General features: G+C 38.9%; 1 protein-coding gene across 7 annotated transcripts in view; it reads left to right on the top strand.

Annotated features, from left to right (window-relative positions):
• Positions 1-23,011, top strand: part of LOC117204263 (glutamate receptor ionotropic, kainate 2) — a 115,245-nt gene that overhangs the window by 80,275 nt on the left and 11,959 nt on the right. For 2 of the 7 annotated variants that reach the window (XM_033441501.1, XM_033441507.1), the window contains exons 9-13: positions 8,390-8,491; positions 8,565-8,666; positions 9,937-10,206; positions 13,531-13,734; positions 18,058-18,162. In XM_033441501.1, coding sequence (XP_033297392.1) covers positions 8,390-8,491; positions 8,565-8,666; positions 9,937-10,206; positions 13,531-13,734; positions 18,058-18,162 — 783 coding nt within the window. The remainder of the gene's footprint in view (positions 1-8,389; positions 8,492-8,564; positions 8,667-9,936; positions 10,207-13,530; positions 13,735-18,057; positions 18,163-23,011) is intronic. The other 5 variants (XM_033441503.1, XM_033441506.1, XM_033441505.1 and 2 more) reach the window with 5 other exon arrangements.

Below are 23,011 nucleotides of genomic sequence, written 5' to 3'. Positions count from 1 at the left end.
TACACTGAAGCGCTTTTGATTTCGTTTATATGTTATTTCGAAACTTCTTTACTAATTATTCCTGACTATACATTGGTCTTAATCTTTTAAACGGTAATGTATAACCGTAAAAACAAAATTCACGAAGCTGTCCTAAGCTATTTCGCAAACATTCGTTTACAACTGTAAAAAGTCAACATTGAAACCATCAAAAAAGACACCATGATCGAAAAACAGCGAAATACGTGTATTATGAACTGTACTCTAGGAACGGAAAGTCTACCATATAACCATTATACACGTACAGCCTAGTCTACTATCTTTTATATAGAACCGTAAAAACCTTTTCATATTTGAAAACTATGTTCGTAATATCAGAGAACGATCACGTTGTTCGAATCCCTTTGACGATCCAAAGATCGTGGCGATAATCGTCTCGATTGTTCCGACCGATCGAACCGATCGAAGCACGTGACGAAGATACGTGGAAAAGCCACATACGTGACCCAAACAGTGAACGTTTTCTCATCGGCGTAATGGAATTGAATATCGAGCCGGAAAACGTGGTCGATGCACGTCGATAGGCCGCACGCACGCTTTGGCATATTTCCAAATGCCGGCTAAATGCCAACCGGCTGTCATTAGCATTGCAAAGCGCGCGAGACCCTCTCGATGGATTGCGGATAACACGACGTTGGGACGACTAATGGCCCGCGGAACATAGTTATAATATGACCGGATTCCTATGAATTTTTATACATTTCTGTCAATTCCAGCGTACCAATTTTTTCGCAAATCTGTTTTTGATATATTCTCATATTGCAAGATTTGTGGATCCCGGTAAATGGAACGCATTTACATAATTGCAAAAATATAGATATATTAGCAATTGAAGACCATACGAGGTAGAAAAATATAATAAACCCATTTTTGTTCTTTTATGTCAGTTGGTGACTGAAAAGAAGAATTTTCATATGAAATAGCCGGAGAAAGGGATAAACTCGGATCTATTTCTTTTTCGTTTGATACGTGTATTTTTGGCTAAGACAGCTTCCTTTAAGGATGCAATACTTGAGATTGATGATGCATTCTCGGCGTAAGAGCGACGCTCCTTCAAGTAACACACAGATAGCCTGGCCTCTGAATTGTCGACGATATAACTAAGTTAGTTTCTGTTCTCTAATGGGGCATTTCGGTACGATCCTAAATCCTGGCCCGTGATATTATCGTCCTTCCAGCACGGTTTAATTGAACCGAACGAGAAATAATTGCCACGAATAACCTATAATTCTGCGACTATGGATCGTGGATACTATCGTACATCTGTTCCCTGAATTCGCAACCAGTTCCATTGCTAGAAATTTTTACGTCGTTGAAAAAAGATATTGCGAAATAGAAAGAAATCCGGGAACAGGAAAGTGATAAAAATTTAACCATTACGAAGCTTAATTTATTGCAGAGGTTCTTACAAATTAACTTCTATTTAGAAACACGGCACAGTTGGCGTGCAATCCATGCTGAACAACGCGTTTAGAAGCGCAAATAAATGCGAACGTTCACAGTTCCAACGATTAACGTAGCCGGTCGGCTCGTAATTAACGACTTAATTGCAATCATCCGCTTCGTGGGTGCTCCGTCATCATGAAATATGGATACGTGTAAACGAGGTATCCTTCCAGTCGGGTTGGCGAAAAAACTCGTAGTGATGCAACTCATTCCAGAGATGTAGTTTGTTAAATGGTGTTTCGTCGACTCGCTTGCTACGTAACGTTTACAGAGTCACGAGGGATACGATTGAGTAACAAAGAGCCCTCGACGATTCCCGTTAATTACGTACTCACGTATAAACCATGCAACTGCTCGTCTACGGCGGCCCTAATTGTTTGCTCAAGTCGCGCAATACTTAGGAGTTCAGAAACTGCTTCGCGAGTCGAGTTCAGAATATGAAATGTCGAATGAATACTCAAGTAGAGTTGTTGATTCTTAGACCCTAATTAGTTGCGATCTCAGCGATACGTAAATCGTATAGACTGTCTGACCATATACGGGTTTTGTCTATTAAAACAAGAATTTCACGGAGAAACGTGGCGTCTGATCACTAAAGTCCTCTTTCTACTTAAGCTACTCTATCTCGTTGCTTGTGCGTTCCTATAGGTTTCCCGTATTTTTTCCGTATTATCCGTTTTTACTTACATTATTCAGCTTACAAAATATTTTCTAGTACGTAACTAAACGATTTTCAATTTAATTTATGTACAAGAAAAATCGGTGATTCTTGATGCATGTTACGTCCGGTGACTCCCTACACAAACCAGGCCCCACGCCGGGGACAATATGGCTGTCAGATGTCTACACACCCTTATTGCGTACCCTCAATAATCTTAAGGACTTACCATAAATCTTGCCATTTTCATAGTTAAGCTTCTTCAGACCAAACAAGTATCCTTTTACTTCAAGTGTTCCTTAAATTTATCGTCCACTCCGGGAAGGTACGGTATTTCCCGCTAGCAACTTTCTCTCGGGGGCGGCTAGAACCCCTCCTTGCCCACCAACCTTTTTCTTATCCAATCAGAAGCAATGGCTATTGCTCTCACTTTCCTAGCCAAAAATTATCATCAACAAATCCGATGATCCCGTACGCTAGACACACCCATCAATAGCTTTCCTCCGCCATAGTATCATCACCGAGCTTCATTGATTTTCCATCCTTAGATCAGCCAACATCTCTTAACTGGTTTTCCACCCTTAGATCAGTCATTTATTTAACTTATATCTATATTCACCGAGCGTAACTGTCTATATCTATAAAGTTGTTGGAATAAAGTGTATATTGTAACCTGTTACTCCAGTGTTATAATCAGTTCAACCACCTCTATTATCCTAAACGAAATAGGGTATCGATCACTTCGTGGCGTCGATTATCTAATCGTAACGGGGATTTACGACTCCCGTTAGCGCGCTTCCTCGTAACCGCGTCTCTCCGCGAACGGTCGAACAATGCATGATTAACCTGTGATTATGTGATAAAGCGGTCAGGCGAACTGCCTGATCAGACGCGACCTTTTCTATTCATCACTCTGTCCGATTACTAACGTCCGCATCTACTTACGCGTCTATACCTCAATGCTCATATTTTCCTCCAAACTTATCATACCTTTCTATCGAAATTGATAATTATACAATTTATGAACTATTTACCTATAGCATAACCTAGAAATTTCTCGTTCATTTTATCAAGAATTACAATTTTCATATTAATCCTCTAGTGACGTAACATCAATTCTAATAAAACTTTCATGAGCCTTAAACCAGATGCTTCATCTTTCATACGATAATCATGTTAAAATGGAGTATAAAGTATGCATAAACCCTACCTTGAGCTATACGTCGCCTGTTACATTCGCCATAAACCTTCTCATCAAAATCTGCCGTAACAATGCACATAAACACAAACATGAATCGTAATGCGACTATTCGATGATGAAGTTACGAGACGACGCAACGGTAAAGTTGACGACGTTTGCTCATTGAGCATTTTGTCGTACAGTTACGCGATATCGTTGAAACCGAAAGAAACCGCGAGTTAACGTAGCGAAAAAAGCCTCTGAAGCCTAGTAAACTGTCGTGGCAGTCGTATGTGGCCGACAAACATGTGCCAAAATGTGGAAATTTCGAAACAACTGCGGAAACGTTCATTCACTGGCTAACAGGATTTTAAATTTTATTTTCTTCTTTTTATCATTTTTTGTTACAAACCAGTGACAGTTACGTAACATAGAGAAAAGTTATCCATTGCAAACTACAGCATTCTCGACTAATTTATATCACAACTCCAAACATGTGTAGAAGTTATGCGTAGCTCGTAACATACGATTACGTTGAAGAAGGGAGCAAAGTAAAAAGGACGAGGAATAGACGAGCAAAAACAAAAGAGTTGCATGGTTTGCTCCAGTATAAGGAAATTTTTAGTACATAAAAGTAGCTCAAAGGCAATATGGAGTTAAAATCTGTCCACGATATTTTCATCATATATGTCTCCTATATAAACGTTTCCCATCCTGTAGGAAAATTTATAAAATCATTGGTAGAAATTCATAAAATTATTTACTTAAACAATGTTATGACAAAATTTAAATTAATGTTAAATGTATTCATTTATGTTGGAAACTTGTCAGAACTTAATACTATCGTACTTTTTGTTAAAGGCGATGGGAAGTAGGTATCTATCCACCGTATCGCAAAATAAAAGAAATTAATTTATCACGTAAAGACACTCGAGATAATCCGCTTGCCACGGTCCAGTTATCGCCCTTTTAATCCGACGCTTATGCCAGTGAAACTTAACGAGCACTCTTGGCCAAAATGCCAGAAGTTATCCGTCGTTGGAGCGCAACTTAGATCCAACTTGCATGCTTTAAACTGGAACAGAGACCATCCATTAATTTACGAACGCGGCGTGGCGTGTTGTCTCGACCGCTGTTTCATGCCGCAAATTCGCTTCCAACTTTCTCGATTTAAAGAGCCTTGCTCCTACTTGGCCAAGGAAAATATACCTTTTCCTTTAATCCCCCTTCTGTCTCATTCTAATTCGCCTTTGTCTTGGGTATAATACATTGTAAAACCGACCACAGGTATTGAAAAATGCTTCTTCGTATATGTTCTTATTAATTAACAACGATGCATTGCAGGATATGCGGTACACATGGAATTATTATTAATAAACAAATAAATCATGAGGGAATTCGCTCGTGGCTCGAAATTGAAACGTTGAAATAACTGTATATTTATGATTATGTCCTGTGTATTAATCCCTCGAAATATGATCGTGGTAATCGTGATCTAACCTTTGCCCATAAAAATCTGCCAGAGAATAAACCAAAAATAATTCACAATTCTTTAAATGTTGATCTTCCTATTTTAATTACACTTCAGCAAAGTCAATTTAATTTCCTTTTCTGCAGATTAATTAGCGGCGAACTTTCGTGGAAGTCGTTCTTTACGGAATAAAATATATAAAAGAAGGAAAAGTTTCGGCGTAAGCCTCCGTTCAAACATTTTCTCAATCGTTTCAAAGAAAACTTATGCTTTTTTATTTTTTTCTTTATACATTCCTCCTGGTTTCGGTATTTCACGGTTCCTCGAAGTTGACAGAAGTATCAGCTATCTCCGACGAACAAACGTCAGCTGCAGGAGCAGTGAAACTTTTCGAGCTTTCCCTATCGTATTCGTATCCACACAAAGGTTTCGATATATCAAAGGGGAACCATTTACGATTTTACAGTCATAGCTTACAAATCTTCGACGAATCTTATCCTACCAGATAAGATAACCACATTAACAACGAATAAAATGATCGACAGCTCCCCACCTTCTTCCTTCAGTTCGTCCAACATTTTCTTTCTTTTCCTTGCGACTCAACGAAGGGGAAATAAAGAGAGAATCACTGGTTTCCACGATCCTCCGATAAAATAGAGGTTCGTGTGTATTGGGCGAGATTATTTTGCTCGTCTAGTAGGGGATGAAAAAGAATTCGATGCTGCGGTAAATTCCCCGTGTCCGATAGAATGGAATTGTTCTCGGCTCGTTTCCTTGCCTGGATTCGACGGTGTCGGTCATTTCACCGCGAAAGGACTCCATAAAAATCAGAATCTAATAATACTCGTTGCCGGGTAACGGAACAGGAGGAAGTTGACGGTAATCCCCGAAGAAATTCCACGGAATTATTGTCCCGTGGGACTTATCCGCTGCTTTTATTTATTCGCTTCTGTTAGTTCCGCGATATTAAGAAGTTCCTCCGGTACTTTTTCCATCGGTTGAGACTGTTCCGCCGCTTATTCCGCGATCTAGAAAGGATCTAGAGGGGAGAAGAGAGAGAGAAAGAAAGTAAAAGGAGAAATCTATTTCCCTTTACACAGCCCATAAACGCGAGTAGATACGCGCGGGTTCGGGCAGAGACTCGCGAGCGAACGAATTCCCCGTTGCCTCGTAAGTTTTTTCACAAGGCCATAGCTAGAGTAATACTCTACGTTTCCTGGTATTCAAAGTGTTTTAATAAAGATTAAACGTAGTCTGAAGATAAAACGCTGCTGTATCTCCGGTAACTAGTTTTGAAATAAACAAGGCATAAATAAATTAAAAGATAAACGAAGTGTAAATTGAAAAGAGTTTTATGCATAAAAATAAACGCACGTATCTAGAATGTAAATTAAAATGAACATATAAAGAGCGTTTTAACTTGCGGATATTTAAATTACATCTGCTGCTATTTAGAGTAGTAAGAGATGACTAAACGGAGTTTATGTTATTTCAAGAAGCGTATATGTACTGATAATAAAATTCCCGCAAAATTGTCTTAGGGGTGTTGTCTTCGATTTTCTATTTTTTTATTATTATAAACCTTAAACGCTTCTTATTGTTGTACACTGTTTATTAAAGTGACATAGACGTTCACTTTGAACGAGGTACTCTGTATAACAAACCATGCCATGATTTCCACCATCACCCATACGATCTTCACGCGAAAGAAACATGACGCGGAACATGTTAATTAACGTGCTCGTCACCGGTTCTTTATTTGCCCGTATTTCCCTTCTCTACAATACACCGCTGGCAAAACTGTTAAATTACAATTATACATCACCGTGTCTTTCCTCTCGTCGGTTCTTACCCCCCCCCCCTCGAATTAGCGTCCTGGAGACGCAAATTAACGCAACTTTCCCCCAAAAGAACCCAAACTCTACATTCGCCAAGAAATGAAACAACAAAAATTATACAGGAACCTGGAACTTCTTAGAAACTACGATTATCGTGCATTTTATTCGTCCTTAACTTGCATGACATCGTTCCATGGGATCAGAGGCGCTTTCTTACTTCAGTTAAGAGTTACCACTCTTAAAAAGTCGTTATTACGGCGAATCCTTCGACGACGGAAGTCGTTAGGCTGGCTTTCGTCGCGCGACGAAGTCCAAGCGGAAACTGGCCGAGACGCTTGATCCACGCTTCCTTACTCCCCTGGCTACACCGCGCGAAAATATTTTGAGAACGTGCCGGATGACGCGTCTCTAGCTCGTGTCCCGTCGTCCAGGAGATCGTGGACCGCATAAATTTGAGAAACGGACGGGGTAACTTTGACCCCGACGGACTTTTTAATCTCCTCGTCATGTCTTTAGTTCCACGTTACCTTTCCGTTTTTCTCCTCGACGGCCACCGACTCTGGTACAAATGCGCAATTATGATTCAACGATCGTGAAAAGATTTTTTCGAACTTATCTTTGCGGACAGACAATAGAGAGACGTCTTTTATTATATTTTAGCTCGTGAGTTTCGGGGAGATTTTCTTGCAAGTTTGGTCTCTTTAAGATCTGAGACTTTTGGAAGTTGAAAACTGTTATAGTTGGTAAACTTTGTTCGGTTTAAGCTGTATTAAAAGTTACCTTTTGTTATCTAGAACTATATATATTTTATATGTGTATATAAGAGAGAGAGAGAGAGAGAGAGAGAGACAGAGTCAGAGAGCATTTTGTATATGTATGTGTAAGATATATGAAAATATGTGTGCGATTAATATCCTATTTGTTTCCTCAGTTAACACTTTGACTGCCACATTGGTCATATATGACCTGCCACGGTTTCTCCTGTGATGCCACGATGATCATTGATGACCGGAGTGCTCGAACTTCTTATCGAATTGTAAAAATTGTATGAAAATTGTCAGTTAGGGCATTTTGAATATAACCGATAAATAGAAGATACTTTGAAATAAAAAGTGCCCCATTGAACAATTAAATATTTTTATTAGAACATCAATAAAAAAAAATGAGAACAAAAATTTTGCATCTAACAGTGCATTGTGTTTGCATCCATATCTTTGAGAGGTAATCTACGAATATTATTATAAACACACCTTAGAAAATAATTGTAAATGCTGCTTTATAATCATATAATTAAAGTTAGAAGTGTGCATATACCTTACTATTATATATAGAATGAGAAAATACTGTTTACTAATATCTTCTACATGTTTCAAAAATATATATTCTGGACGTTTTGCTTACGGCAAAATAACGAATGCGAATGGTTTGTTGAAATAAACGAAGCCTTGTTATAATATGTCGCTATCAATTGTTACCATTACGCCACGGTGGTCACCCGTAACCACCAATGAGATAAACGGTCCATTGGAGAAGAATATTGTCTTACATTGTCAATTTATTATTATTTTGCCATTATATGCTTTGAATAATAAAAATACTCCCGTGGCGTCCCGAGCGAAACATGCGATTTCGGCGTGACGGTCAGTGTTAATAGTAACCAAGATATCGAAGACTGACAAACTATACCTTCCACGATAATTCTTGCATATGCAAAATACAATTCTCAAATAAATAACCACCGTATCTTGCTCTTTCAGGTCGAGATGAAGGGTATTTCCGGTCCCATCGAGTTCAAAGAAGGGCGCAGAATTCAATTCAAGCTGGACCTGCTGAAACTGAAGCAACATTCGCTCGTCAAGGTACACTCTCTGTTTAACCATCGCTTCAAATTTTTTCACAGACATCATAAAAAATCACATGAGAATGAAATAGGTCGGTGAATGGCGTCCAGGCGCCGGCGTCAATGTGACGGACACCGCGGCATTTTTCGAGCCAGGAACAGCGAATGTCACTCTGCTCGTCATCACTATATTGGTGAGTCTTAAACACTGAATTTTCCTCTTTCAAATGTCATTCATTCCTATTTAAAATCACGGAAAGGCAATCTCTCCCATTTTAATAAATCGCTGAAGGTCTAATTCGATACGTTTTCGCGTCTATCGTTTTAAGCTTCGCGCGAATCGCAAACCACGTTTTCCTACTGTTAATCGAAAATGAGACGTACCCGAAATAAACTCGAAGTAGAACTTTGTAATACGTGGATAATATCGAAGCAACAAGTGTAGGAAAATTTGATAAGAATGGAGAAATCAATGGAATGTCATTGAACGATCGCATCGTAAAAAGCTGAGGAACGTTTGACTGAATTGATCATGTTAGGTGACGTTTCAGGCACACGAGCAATAACACGTCACCTGAAAGACTTCGACACGAAGATTCGAGCAATAGAGTGTTCATTGTCAATGATCCGTAGGAAGGATATTTACGAGCCACCGTGGCGAAGTCCGCGTAACGGAACCTCGTACTTTATGTCCGGTATCCGTACTACCTAACGCGTTATTCCGATCGAAGGATAGAGGCTAAAGTGGTATAAAATTTCTACGTTTCCCGGAGATAAAATCGACTGCATCGGCGAGTCGTGAAATCGCTAACGATCGAACCAACATAGAGCTGCTATAGTCTGGCTGGAAGATTTCCAGAGGTTAGGGCCATTTTCCTCCGCTCAAATAGGATAAACGTAGAAACGCAAAATTGTCGTAGGTATTCTGGTTCGGATTATGGCAAATTGTATGCAATCTTTGTATAATTTTCCTTTTAAAATATTTCTGAAGCTTTCAAAAAAACGAATATAGGAACATGAAATTATCGTATCGCATTCCAGGACCCTTTTGCACAACAATAGCAGTAAATTGTCAAGTTACAAGTTCTAGACTAGTTATAGACTTTTCATTTTCACAATGTTACCCTAAGTAGAACTATCAAACGACTTGCCATTTCTAAAATTTCATTTGTTTTATTATTACACAGCGAAATATATTAACTTGTGACGTGAGAAATTTCATTAATAAAAATTTTAATTATTACAATTGTGTAAGGCAGCACGAACTACGATAAATCGTACGCTATCGACTTTTTTAGCGTTTAGAAGATACTTTCTACACGATACTTTCTACACGATAAATCGATAATTATTCGATCGATGACGTTGAAAATAGCTAGCGATGCGAATTTCTCCCATTTGGAAAAGCCTCTCGGGAGCGATTAGGGAACCGTACGAACGTGAAACATGTATCGTCCTGTGTAGGCTCGTGTATCGTCCAGATCTGATAGCGTGTTCCGTTGTTTGCATGGACCCCCTGTTGCGACACAGGAAATTCCGTACGTGATGATGCACTACGAAAAAAACTACACGGGGAACGCGCGGTTTTACGGTTTTTGCGTGGACCTACTGGAGGCGGTGGCAAGGGAAGTCGGCTTCTCATACAGATTGGAGCTGGTACCGGACAGGAAGTACGGCGCGAAAGACCCGGAAACCGGGGAGTGGAACGGCATCGTCAGAGAACTCATGCGACATGTATGATTTGGTTTGTTTAATTTCTCTCATCTCACTTGGTTCTCACACCTTTCTCTCCCACGCGCGTGATTTCCACCTAGGTAACTATAGATACACACTCTAACCAATCTTACACAGTTAACATTCTCTAGACTGCCTTTGTCTCTTTCCAATATTAGATCACTCTTTTCATTCTTTTAGTCGATACAAGTTTACATAACGATTTAATGTCTCCTTACACTTGTGAATAGTCTCATACGCACCTGATAGTTACATTAGCCTAGACACTCGAATTTAACGTTTAACAAATTGAAACGTTATCGCTTCAATATGGAATGCGCCCATTGGTATCGTAATTAAAAATTACGTTATCTATCGAGAAACATTAATTCTATCCTAATAATGAAATAATATTATGTGATATTGAGTACTACTAAATGTCGAAATATCAATTAATATCTTCTACGTTTAATGTAGATAACGTAACTTTTAGTTCGCATATCAATTGTCGTGTTCCATAATTAAAGTGTTAACGTACAATGTACTCTTAGTGTCAGTGAATTAGGTGGTTGCTGTAAACACAGATACATAGATAAACATAGATAAAGGACATGTGTAGGTAATAGACAGTCCCTCGGGAATACTTCGAATAACCGCGAAACACTTCGACTCTCGATAGGATTCAAGGGTGAAATACTTGTTACACCACGAAGATTTGCTGCATGAATCCAAGGCAAAAGTTGCAACACAACGTACGAAAAGGATTTTTTGATCGCTCCATTTCGATTAAAATCACCTCTCACCAGGATGATACAGAGCAACATAAAAGACCCACCTCCGTTCACTTTTGTACTCGCGCTGATTATTAGACGTTTGGACGTCTCTCGACTCGTCGTTTATTCAGACCTGTCCACCTTCTAAATCATCGTAATCGATCATTCGCGCGACTTGTCTCGCCTCGTCTGACCGAGGAGTCGAAGCTAAATCACCGACTGTCGCCGCATCGCGTAATAAAGCCCATAAATCGAGCATGGATCACGAGCTGTTAATTGACATTAGTCAATTGACCACTGAGAAACCTATGAACCAAGTCTCAAATTTCTTTCATTATAAAATAACACGATAGAAGAATTTGCAACAAACTATTTAATTGCAGATATACATATTTAATTAATCATATATCCATTAAGTTGTTGTATACGAATAGTTGTATTTCTACGAAGGTTGAATTTCAGAGGCTACTATCATCTCATATAAATTTCGGCCTATTATATTATAATTATATCATAGTATACTATACGTATTATGTAGAAGTATTAAAACCTCGTTACTAATCGTCGTAGACAATTAATCAAAATATCCATTCGAGTTCCTATGTGAGTTTAAATTTGGGAAAACTGCTGTGTAAATTTCTTTAAAAATTATCATTATTATTATTATTTAAAGAGCCTATAAAAGAAGTAATTATGATAACTAGATTCCAAGAATTTTTTAACTTTAAAACTGATACTTCTTGTAAATCTTGATTCATAAAATTACTTATTCGTTGAGGAAATATTAAGTATATGTATAGATAATGTTTAGAAGATTTTATACTCTGCTATAAAATAATTTCAAATCACCTGATGGTTACAAGAACGATTCGATTAGGATGAAAAGTTAATCACGGATAGGGATTCTTGTCATAACGCAGAAATTTCGGAACTTCTCTGTCTTCCTCTTCGGGAATCTGTTCGTTTTGGGGTAAAGTTGACGTGATTAACGGAACTCGCGAACACACATGCCTAATTTGCAATTCGGGAGAATAGCGAAGGTTCGATGTGCGAGCACGCCTCTGAATTTCCCCATTTACCGAAACACCCCGCTCCGCTGGTGGAACTTAAATTAAACTTAAATGAATTCGATTTTCCAATTACTCGACCACAAAACCACTCCATCACCGCAAATTACACGGATCTCTTCTATGTTCAGCGAACACACGTGTATCTGGAAAACAAGATCTTTTCATTCCCCTCCCCCAATCGTACCGCGTGTCACAAAGTAGGTGGCAAAGTTCATTTACGAGTTCAAATGAGTTTTCGTTTGAGTCTTATTCGAGCCTCTCAAAAGACAAACTGCTCGATTTCTTGAATGTTTTATAGGATTGTTGCTTTGTAAAATTTCCCAATTTCATTACATAAGCACGCGATTGATGTGCAATTTTCAAGAAACAAATTACTTCCAGGAGTTCATTTGTTATGAAAATTAGCAGGAAATTCTGATAAAATTAAAATACAAAATACGAAGATTAAAATAGGAAAATTAAACGAAGAATTATTAAAATTATTAGAATTATAAATTATAAGCGAATGGAGAATGTAGGTAATATTCTGCGCCGAACTGTACACAGAGAGTGTTTAAAATCCAACTAGGTGAATTTTCGAGTCATTTTACCTATCCAGAGTGTCGCGTTCATTCGAGACTTTTACTTTCAAAATGAATTATACCGTCGCGTCGAAAATCCCCATGCGGGAGAGAAGGCGCAGGTAGAAACACTCTCTTTCGTCGTTTCGTTTGCCTCTTCCACGTTCTTGCAACTGAGTTGCCTTGTACGCGTGGCTACATTATCCCGAGGGAACGTTCGTGGTAATAGTCTATCGAGTGGTAATCCATTTAGCCGGTAATCAGCATCGAACGCCGTCCAGTACGAGGCTCTACGCGTCGTGCATTTGCGGTAAATATCGATCAGATTCGTTCGAGACACGTGGTACAATGGAGGCTCGATCGTCGACAAACATCGTCTCTCTCTTTTCCCTTTTTCGGCTACTTTCGAGTAGGAGACACTATATGCGAAGAATAATTGGGATAATTTATAAATCGAACTATAGATTGGTACAAAGTAGCAGCTATCTTACAGTTAAATGCCTCGAGGAACGTTAGTGGTAAAAGCTGAAATGTTAGAAAGAAGAAAAGAAAAGCTAGCTTCTCATTTGTGTAACCGATTATCCTTACAAAGAGTGGGTAGAAAACTTTCTGACAAAGATGAGAGGAAACTAAAGGCAAATTAGAGAAGCTACGAAGGGATAGAGTAGTGAAAAAATGATTAATATTCAAGTAGAAATGCTCGAAAAATGAGAGAGGAACAGGGGATCTTAATGAAAAAGGGAAGGTTAATAAAACAAAAGTAAAAGAGAAAACATATGAATGATGTGGTAGAAGCAAGGTATTATAGGATGGGGAAAAAAGAGTCTTACAGATACGTACGGATAAAGAGAAAGCAAAAAAGGTCGGGAAAGTGAGGTCAGAAAAGAGAAGAGGAAGAAGAAGAGGACAAAAGGTAGTAGCTCCTTTTTATGGTCCCCGTAGGAGCAGCCGTACGTAATGCTGAAGAGCAGAGGGAATTTCAGCGGGAACGCACGTTACGAGGGCTTCTGCATCGACCTACTCAAGGAGATAGCTCACATGGTGGGCTTCGCCTACAGGATCGAGCTCGTGCCGGATGGCAAGTACGGCGTTTACGATTACGAGACTGGCGAGTGGAACGGAATAGTCCGCCAGCTGATAGACAAGGTGAGTATGTCTATTCTCGAAGCGTCTACGCTCGTGGAAATTTACATGTAACCGCGCCGCCACACCGCAACCTCGTCACGATCACGCTCTGGAGAGTACACATTACGTTTGCTCGTAAGTACATTTCGGATAGTTGAAGCAAGTGTCCCCATAGACGAGGATACTGAAGCATCGACGATGAAGCGCGGGTTCAGTACACCCTGGGAATGTTGCTTTATTTATAGGATTTTGTATGTCACGGATGCATTTACAGGCGTTTTAAAGCAGCACAGAATAAATTAATATCGATTTACAATAGAACCGCGGATCACAAGTGAAAAACATAAAGAAGTCATATGTATTTCCTGTCTTTTATAGAAGAGCAATTTTAGAGTTGAATGTGCTTTTAACTTTGCATTATCCACTACCTGGCATAAAAGTTGGGAAATCAACAGGAATGAATTTATATTTTTCCCATGTTGTCTTCGATTAATTACAAACACGCAATTTGATTACGAATGAATTGAAATTGACTGAGAGTTGCAGTTCCGTAAAAATTGTCACAGCCAATTATAAATTGGGTAGTCTTGTCGATACTTTCAGTATTGAAATAAAAATCTACGTTATTGACAAAACCACCTGACATAACCTAATTGAAAACATAACAAATATGAAGATATATCTTTGCACATGCTTCATCATTCAACGATGATGGAGCGAGAGAAGAAGAGTATACAATTTAATAAAAATTGGTTAAAAGTTTGTTAAAAGTTCGTTAAAATAATATTGAATATCCTGGAGGAAGAACGAATAATGTACGAATGAATTGATGATTGCATTATGAAATGTCTATTCCGTACATTACGCACGTAGCTGTAATATATCAGATAAAAAGAACTTAGAAAATCTTTAGCGCGGTTGCTAAGATACTTGTCTTGCGAACTCGAGAGTTTCATTATCACTAAATTCGATCTATTATTTAAACTTCTTTTTAAATTAAATAAATTATATCTCCAGTACACTGTCGTAGTACTTGAAACTAGAATAAACTTCTCAATATCCATCCTGATAAAAACTTGTTTAACTTGTATACAAGTTAAAAAAAAGCGATAAAACGAAGACAATGAATTACCTTTCGTTAATTCCCTAGCGAATTCGAAACTCCGAATTCCAAGTGCAAGTTCTCGGCTAACTACCGTCAACAAAGATACGGTGGGTGCGACAACACATTCCGGGAAAACAATTTGCAATGCAAATCGCGAGCCGATGCAACGGAACGATGGAAATGTGTGCACCGTGTTCCCTACTGGCTCGTGTGAGAGGTGCGAAACCATGGTTCCGTGTATGGTAGCTTCAACCGTCAACCAAATGAGACCTAGGTAGCAGCTAATACGCGCACAGCCGATTGATTAAGTGCGGATTACGTCTAGCAGATCTCTGCCAACCGGGAATCAAATACTATCAGTGATAAAGTTAGCAAATTAGCGCGTTACCAACAACTTGACGGAACGTTCCTCTTGCACACTCTGTGCGGCCCTTGGGAGAGATGAAAATTGCATTAAAAGAGATGAAAATTCATTCGACCAACGTCCCGTATGCGTTACTTCGAAGTGAATCTGTAAAATATAGCAACGCTTCGTTTGTTTCAGGATCATATTCTGGCAAAAAAAAAAAAAAAGAACAAACGAGATTAAAACCGTCGTGTCGTAAAAAATATAAAGCTCGCACGTATAATAGTAGATGTGTCCGTCCAACTCTCTCTCTCTCTCTCTCTCTTAACAGGGAAATTCCAGAAACTACTTTCGCAATAAATCTCGAACGTCGGAGTCGGGCTATTCGGTATTCTAGAAAGCTCAAGTCGAATGTGTACTTTCCTGCGCGATGCATAATGGATGAATCCGGGGTTCGCGGATCTTTGCGTCCGTGGAACAAATTAATATCGCGGTTTCGGAGAAATTAGCGCGGCAATAATTTTCACGCGTTTACAGTCTAGTCGAGCAAAAACACAGGCGCCCGCGCAATTGCGAAACGTTAGGGGGAGTCGAGCGCGCGCCATGGATTCGAACTTAAAATCACAGCGGAATTCCTCGACAAATGGAATTAACAGAAACTTGGTTGGAGAATTAGTCGGAGCAAAAGATAATTAACGGTTAAACGAAAACCAGTTTAAAGGGGTGCGCGATTGCAAAGGACTGAAAACGAAGAGAAATTTCCTGCGGCTGGGAGTTTTTCCCACCATGTACCCAGCACGACAGCTGGCACAAAGCGGACGGCGCTAAATCACCCGAGGTTGCTGTTATTAATTTTGTCAGATGATCATTAATAATTCTCGTGTCTAGGCAGTGGCGCGCCAACGGAAAAGTGCGACTTAATCGCCGCGATTTTTCTGTAATAAAGAAGAAGGGGAACTCGGGTTGAATAAGTGGCTTTACTTAGAATTCCCTTTCGCTCTCTAATGGCGATAGATGTGTATATAATTTACGCGAGTCCCGTGATTAATGAACGAGCCTCTCCTTTCTTTTTCTTCTCTTTTACATAGGTACACATAGGTAAATAAATAGCGCGCCGATATCGCGTAAATGCGTTCGCTGCAGAAATATTCGATCAATAGGAAATAATTAAAACGTTCCATTTGAAAATTCCTTCGATATTACGAGAGGCTTATTTTCCCTACGTCTAACCTCTCTGCCGATCCAGGAATGCAGTTTTCGAACGAAGTTACGGCAGCACGATCGAAACGATCCGAATGGCTGGTAAAAAAAGAAAAAAAAAGAAAAGCAAGGTGGAACGCTGACGAAACTCTCGCCAACTCCTCGTAGGACTGGATTAAAAAAAAAGGAAGAAAATTCTGGCTCAATCATCGGTGATTCTGCGCGAGAAACTGTGTTCGAAAAGTCTGGTTCGACGGCCGGCTCTGTCGATGGCTCGGCAAATTGATTTAACTGATCGTTTTTTACGTTACGTTACGTTACGTTACGTTACGTTCTCGGTGCGTTTCCATGAAAAACAGGCCATCTCGACTAGAGTCACGATGTTCGTGGAGAACTGTTTTTTTACTTTAATTTTTCTCTTTACCTCTCTGCCGCTCACTGTTCGCTACAGGCTGAATCTTTTCGATCTTTTTCACCTCTGGGATATATTCTAATACCATTAACGCTAGAAGTACCGACGACGACACGAGTGTAAAACTTGTACGAAAAAGATGAAGAATAAAACGCGTATAGGCGATGTACGCTGTCGGTAGAAAGTTTGAACGTTTCGACCATTCTATTTAAATCGTATTTAAAATACCACGAGATACAAGGATAATTATCGAGTATTTGATAGAACGGTCGTTAGAACGATCGTTTTATCGAACGAGATAGAAGAACAAAAGAAGAAATGGAGGAAAGACACGCGAAGGGGTGAGCTGTGCGGTTTCTTTCAGCCAGCCTTATCGGTCGTGACCACATATACGGTTTCCAAGCAGCCGCAGCCAGAAATAAATCTGCCTAGTCTCATGGCGTGCCCTATGGCACAGCAAGTGCTTTTCCAGACGCTGAAAAAGCAGCGAGATAACGTATCTCGGCTGCGTATGCATACCGCGTTTTGCATCGTAGTCCCGAAAACCGTTTTCTCGGCCAAATCTTTTCCCTTCTATCAAGTCCTCGAGCGATTCTTCGATTTTTGCGAAACCTGGACACAGATTGAATGGATTTTTCAATGAATTCGAATCGTACGACTCGTCCACGGGTCAACGACGTTCGATTTCTTTACCTGTTTTCATGAACCTCAATGGGATATCGTTCTAAAGATAGGAAGTAAAAAATAACGATCCCTGTAGAAATTTCACTCCACCTAGGTAATGTCCATACGAGGTGATTTTAACGTAGACGTAGAATTTGAAATGATGTACATTTAAAAAGCGAGTAGATTTCCTAGCGTTTTACCCTTGCTTCCGTAGCAAGTCTTAAATCCTGCACCAACTGCACGTCATTTCACAAGAACACCGCCACTCTCACTGCTTTCGATTAGACATAGGAAATTAGATTTAGGAGATACAGATACATGCAGAAACGTGAAAGAACATGGAGAAAGGTAGGAGATACACAACCACCAAATACAACCGCCAGCAAATGAATCCATATATTCCATCACATTTTCGTGAAATACGGTTAGATACTTTGATCTATGTTTCTACGTGTTATATAGCATCTTTCATACTTATTTTTCTTTTAAAGAATGTATAGATCCATGTATCTAACCGCATTGCATTTACGAAACATTATATCCTCAGTTTTGCCGAAGCAACGTCGTTTCCTTCGTTTCCGTCGACTAATCGAACGTATTCGTCTCTATTCGCAGAAAGCAGACTTGGCAGTCGGCTCGATGACCATCAATTACGCCCGCGAAAGCGTGATCGACTTTACGAAACCGTTCATGAACCTTGGAATTTCGATTCTCTTCAAGGTAAGATCCTTTAAGAATTTTGTTCTACTTTATGTAAATGTAAAGAAAGAGAAGAAAATATAAAAATCTATTTAAATGTGTAAATATCTGCAATTTACTTAATCTGTGGATACCATCTACCTTTTTGGAGGAAACGAGCGATCGAACGCGCTTAAAAGAATCGCTGGTCCAAATAAAACACTCGTTTAATCCGGCTCGATTCGATACCGCGTTCATTCTCATCCGGAAATTCATATTTCCGATTCTGCCACTTATACTACCATTCGCTGGTTAATCTGACTTTTTTCTCCATGCCTTTGTATCTCTGGCTGTTTAAATTGATCTCGCGACTAGCACATTTCTCGACTATAACATTTACCTTGCTCTGACCATTTAATTAAATACGTATTAATTTCTGTATTTGTGATTTCTTTTTTTTTTTTGCCTTTTCATCATATAAAGTTGGAAATTTGTAACATCCGTATTAGTTTGTTCTCTCGATTAAAGAACGAATAGCCGCTAAAAGACGACATCGTCACGGAAAGGCTACTAAAACGCAGAAACAGCCATAACTTGGAAACGAGAACGAACGGCAAAAGTAAACTCGCGTGAACCTTTTATTGCTTTCCCAGTTGCAGTACGACAACCTGAAAGTTATATCTGTACATTAAAATACCTTGTAATTCACCCTCTCTTTTTTTTTACTTTTTCGGTTCTCCTTTCGTCACTGCGAGCGTATTAAAATACTTGTGTTTTCATGGAAAATTATAAATAGCATATTTTTAAACGACGTTATTCTCCAATCTCAACGTTGTTTATCTACAATTAACTGACCAAACCATATGTTAATTTTCAACTGGTCTTCCACCTTATCTTCTTTCGTTTGTTTTATGAATTTCAGAAATTTGTGGTACAAATCACCGCTGAAACCAGATCATATCCTTAAAATACTCTTAAAATTAAACTGTAGCATTGTTGGAGAAAACGACCTTGAACGATCGATCGATTTCAGTGAGACTACGGAGCAGCCTTAACACGCTTTTCAATTTTACTCGCGACACGGAACAGAAGCCGCGTCAATCGACCAAAACGTAACGTGTATCGTTTCCGGTGATGTGTCGTCCGGCTCGAGCCGCATTTCGAATCGATCTACGCTCGTACATGTACAATGCACATACATAGATATGATTCATATAGCTGGAAAGAATCGCTGATCAAATCGGCGCGATCGAATTGAGCTCCTCGTGAACGCGTCCCAAATGAATAAATATTCGCGTGGTGCGTGTTCAAGCGGCGATTATTATTTCGCGACGCGTGAGAAATTGGCGTGACAGGTCACACCACGTGGTGCCACGTGCTAATTAGACCCGCGGATGATGGCACTCGAAACATTCGATTAGCCGGAGATCCGGTCGAGCGAGAAATTCGATTTCCGTTTGACCAGCCGATTCCATGACCTTTTCTGTTAAGTCGATCGCTTGGAACGATATTTCTTTTGTTGAGTTGGTTTTTTTGCGAATAACGGGTGATCCAGTTTGCTAACAAAATGTGTCGAATGTACTTTTGAATTACGGTTGAGTGGTGAAATAGTAATAGTGCGAAAGTGTACGTGATGGAAAAATGGTAAAAAATTCTATTTGTGTGAAGAAATTCATCACTGATTAATTACTGACAGATAGTTGATTATCTTCACCTGATGCATCTGCCAACGAAAACAGCGTTATTTGTGAGCTGAATGAATAGATGTTTGTAGGAATTATTATTAGATTTCTGCTCCTCGTATTTTATTGCTGATTCTTCATAAAAAAAAAATTCCACTTCCAATGCATTCTTAACGAAGAAACCATTATTTACCTCATAATAAATCAGGAAATAAATCAGGCACTTCGATAAACCGAAAATTCTCGCAGAAACGATGTTAGAAATTCACAACATTGACTCAGCGAACAATGCTGGGTTTACATTGGTCTAGTGGCATTCCAGTCCGGTGATCCAATCCAGCACAGGGTCGTTGTTGGAATGATGGAAACAATGTTCTCGTGCCATTACAGGGACGTCATTCCAATAAGCAAACCAGCCCAACGACTCGATGATTCGGAAGTCTATTCTACTATCCGATGTTTACTCCCAGCATCGAGAACACAACACTCCAGCATTACTGGAATCATCTAAACATCTCGATATTCGATACTAATTGACACGTAGTACAGTGTATCTATTACAATCTACCACTTTAAACGATAAAAAAAAATTTGGAATAACACAGACCATAACATTGATCGATTTCCAGTCAAACAACTGGAATGTAATCGCTTGGCTCAGCGACTGAACTAATGTAAAGCCAGCTTTTTAGTGTGCGTATCATGGAAGAACAACAACGACAGTAACGACAGCAAGAAAGACAAACGAGCGTCGCGACTCCTATATAAAATTTTCTAGACGATCGTGCTTCGTTCAGTTTCAGCCTCGTTCCACGTTTTGTCTTTTATTTGCCGGCTAACGATGGAAAACCCAATCGGCCGTTTCTCAATTGGGCCAAATTTACAGAACGACCGTGTCAGTTCCACTTCTCGCTTCTCGATCTTTCACCTCTTTCCCTTTTCTATCGTATTTTTCCATACTTCTTTATTTCGTCGCCAAAATCAAGTAACATACAATTTTCCATAATATTTGATTTATATTTATGATTCATTAGATTTATTAGAATTATTTCATAATTGATTTGAACTTAAAATGAAGAAGTTTGTTATCGTGTTCACTTTAGAAGACAATTTAATTCGTTGCTCGAATTGAAAATCTTTTTGACATTTACAGTTACATAGAAAAAATCTTTATACAGTTTCCAAATTTTGTTTAGATAAGATGTATAAATCATTTTTGGTTAAATAACGATTTCTTAACGTGTAGAGCAATAATAATAATAATATTCATCTTCACATACAACGCACTAATTTTACAACAACATTTCGTATAATGTGATTTTTTTACTCTTATGTAGTTATGACTCTTTTGTATAATATACCAAAATTTATGTCGAGTGTAAATATTTTTTACTTTATTTATAAACCTGAGGTGGATAGGTCGTGACAGGTGCGGAAAAAACACTCGGGTATAGTTAACAAGATATATTTATTAATAGATACGCTATATGTACTTATATGTTCTACTTGGCGTAGAACTCGCGATTACTATTAGCGGTTACATTAGCGATACAAGTTCGGATGATGATTGCTTACGATGCCGAGAAACTCGGGTCAACTATTACTGCCAACTACCAACTATCGACTCTGACTGACGTCTAACGACTGACTTTCCGTCACGATGATGCTGCATGGGGTGGGGAAAACTATGATAGGGTGTGTCTAAGGATACGAGATCATCGGATTCATCGAGGAAAGCCTTCGTTCGGAAAGTGAGGGAAATGGACGTTGCTGTTAATTGGTTAATTTCTATGTTGGTGGTTGAAGAAGGATGCTAACCGCCCTCGAGAGAAAGTTACTAGCGAGAGGCATCGTACGTAAGAAAAACAGATTTCCCGTATATTCCCGTAGTAGGTGATAGATTTAGGGACTGTTAAGACAAAGACTATTTGTTCGTTAGCTAAATAAATCCTAAGATTTATAGCGGGTCCTTAAGATAGCTCAAATATATCGTGAAGATGTATCGACATCTGGCAATCATCTTATCCGAAGAATAAGGTCTTTGTGTAGCGAGCCACGAGCCAGAAACCGTTGGAAAGTTTACTGTCGAGTGCCGCTGCAAATTCTTATTTTTTACACGTTGTTTAGTCTCTTTCAAAAATGAATTATGCCACATGTACATTTGCAAAAACTAAACCTACCAAAAATGAACTTGTCTTTGTTAACATTTTATTTCATGTTCATAGAAGTTTCATATTAAGAGACGTTATCAGATAACAAGAAACGAGGAAATAAAAGAAAGCATTTATTTCCAATTCTCGGACGCCATAACTCGCTATAAACAGCATGCTTAATCGCTTAACTTTGCTAGCTTTTTAAACGATAGGAAATTTAATTAATTTCGTTTCACATTCGCCATGGAAATTAATATTTTGCTGCAGCTTGTTTCAATTTCACCGCCGTGTTTGCTTGTTTCAAAGCAAAGTGAAGATACCTTTCTTTTTTTTCCCCTCCTTTTGGCTTGGTACAAACTCGTTGCTCGTAAATAACACGGTATACGCCACTGGTAGTATTCGAATCACGAATGAAATCGTTATTCGCACGGTTTTTATTGTTGCCGTTGTTCTTGCTAATTCATAGCACGACCACGTTAATTGCCAGCAAATTTTCTCCCTTCGAGTTACTTTCTCCAGCGAGCAAATACGCCGAGAACGAAGATTATTCTTTTATCGCGTATTGTGGAAAACAAGCTGTTCTGGAATAGCGGTTCTCATTTGTACAAAATTTCTTATTTCATATAACAATCAAGATAGCCCATTGTGTGTGGTCATGTCGCCTAAGGTAATGTTCAGATATTTTCATCAACCTTTTCATTTTCTTTATAATTCTACAACAATTAGCGGATTACACGGTAAAGGGTATTCTAAATATTCTAAAATAATAAAATAAATATTCTAAATTATTCTAAAGCAAAGAATTTCCAAGTTGACTCCTTATTAAATCCTTAACTTGCAAGGATGACATTGGAAATGCGCAAAGGCAAATGGAAGCTTTCGTTGGTGACTTTTCAACTAAATACCCGAACCTGTATGCGTAAGAGACGAAGTATTTGCTAGAAATAGTATTTAAATATTAGGTTGTCCGAAAAGTTTCTTTCGTTTTATAAGGATATAATACACGCACAATGTTTTTTGTTTTTGTTGGAATACAACGATATCAGTCGCATGCGG

Source organism: Bombus bifarius, unplaced genomic scaffold, assembly GCF_011952205.1.
Source record: "Bombus bifarius isolate JDL3187 unplaced genomic scaffold, Bbif_JDL3187 scf7180000007977, whole genome shotgun sequence".
Taxonomy (NCBI): Eukaryota; Metazoa; Arthropoda; class Insecta; order Hymenoptera; family Apidae; genus Bombus; species Bombus bifarius.
This window is presented reverse-complemented; position numbering and strand designations above follow the sequence as displayed.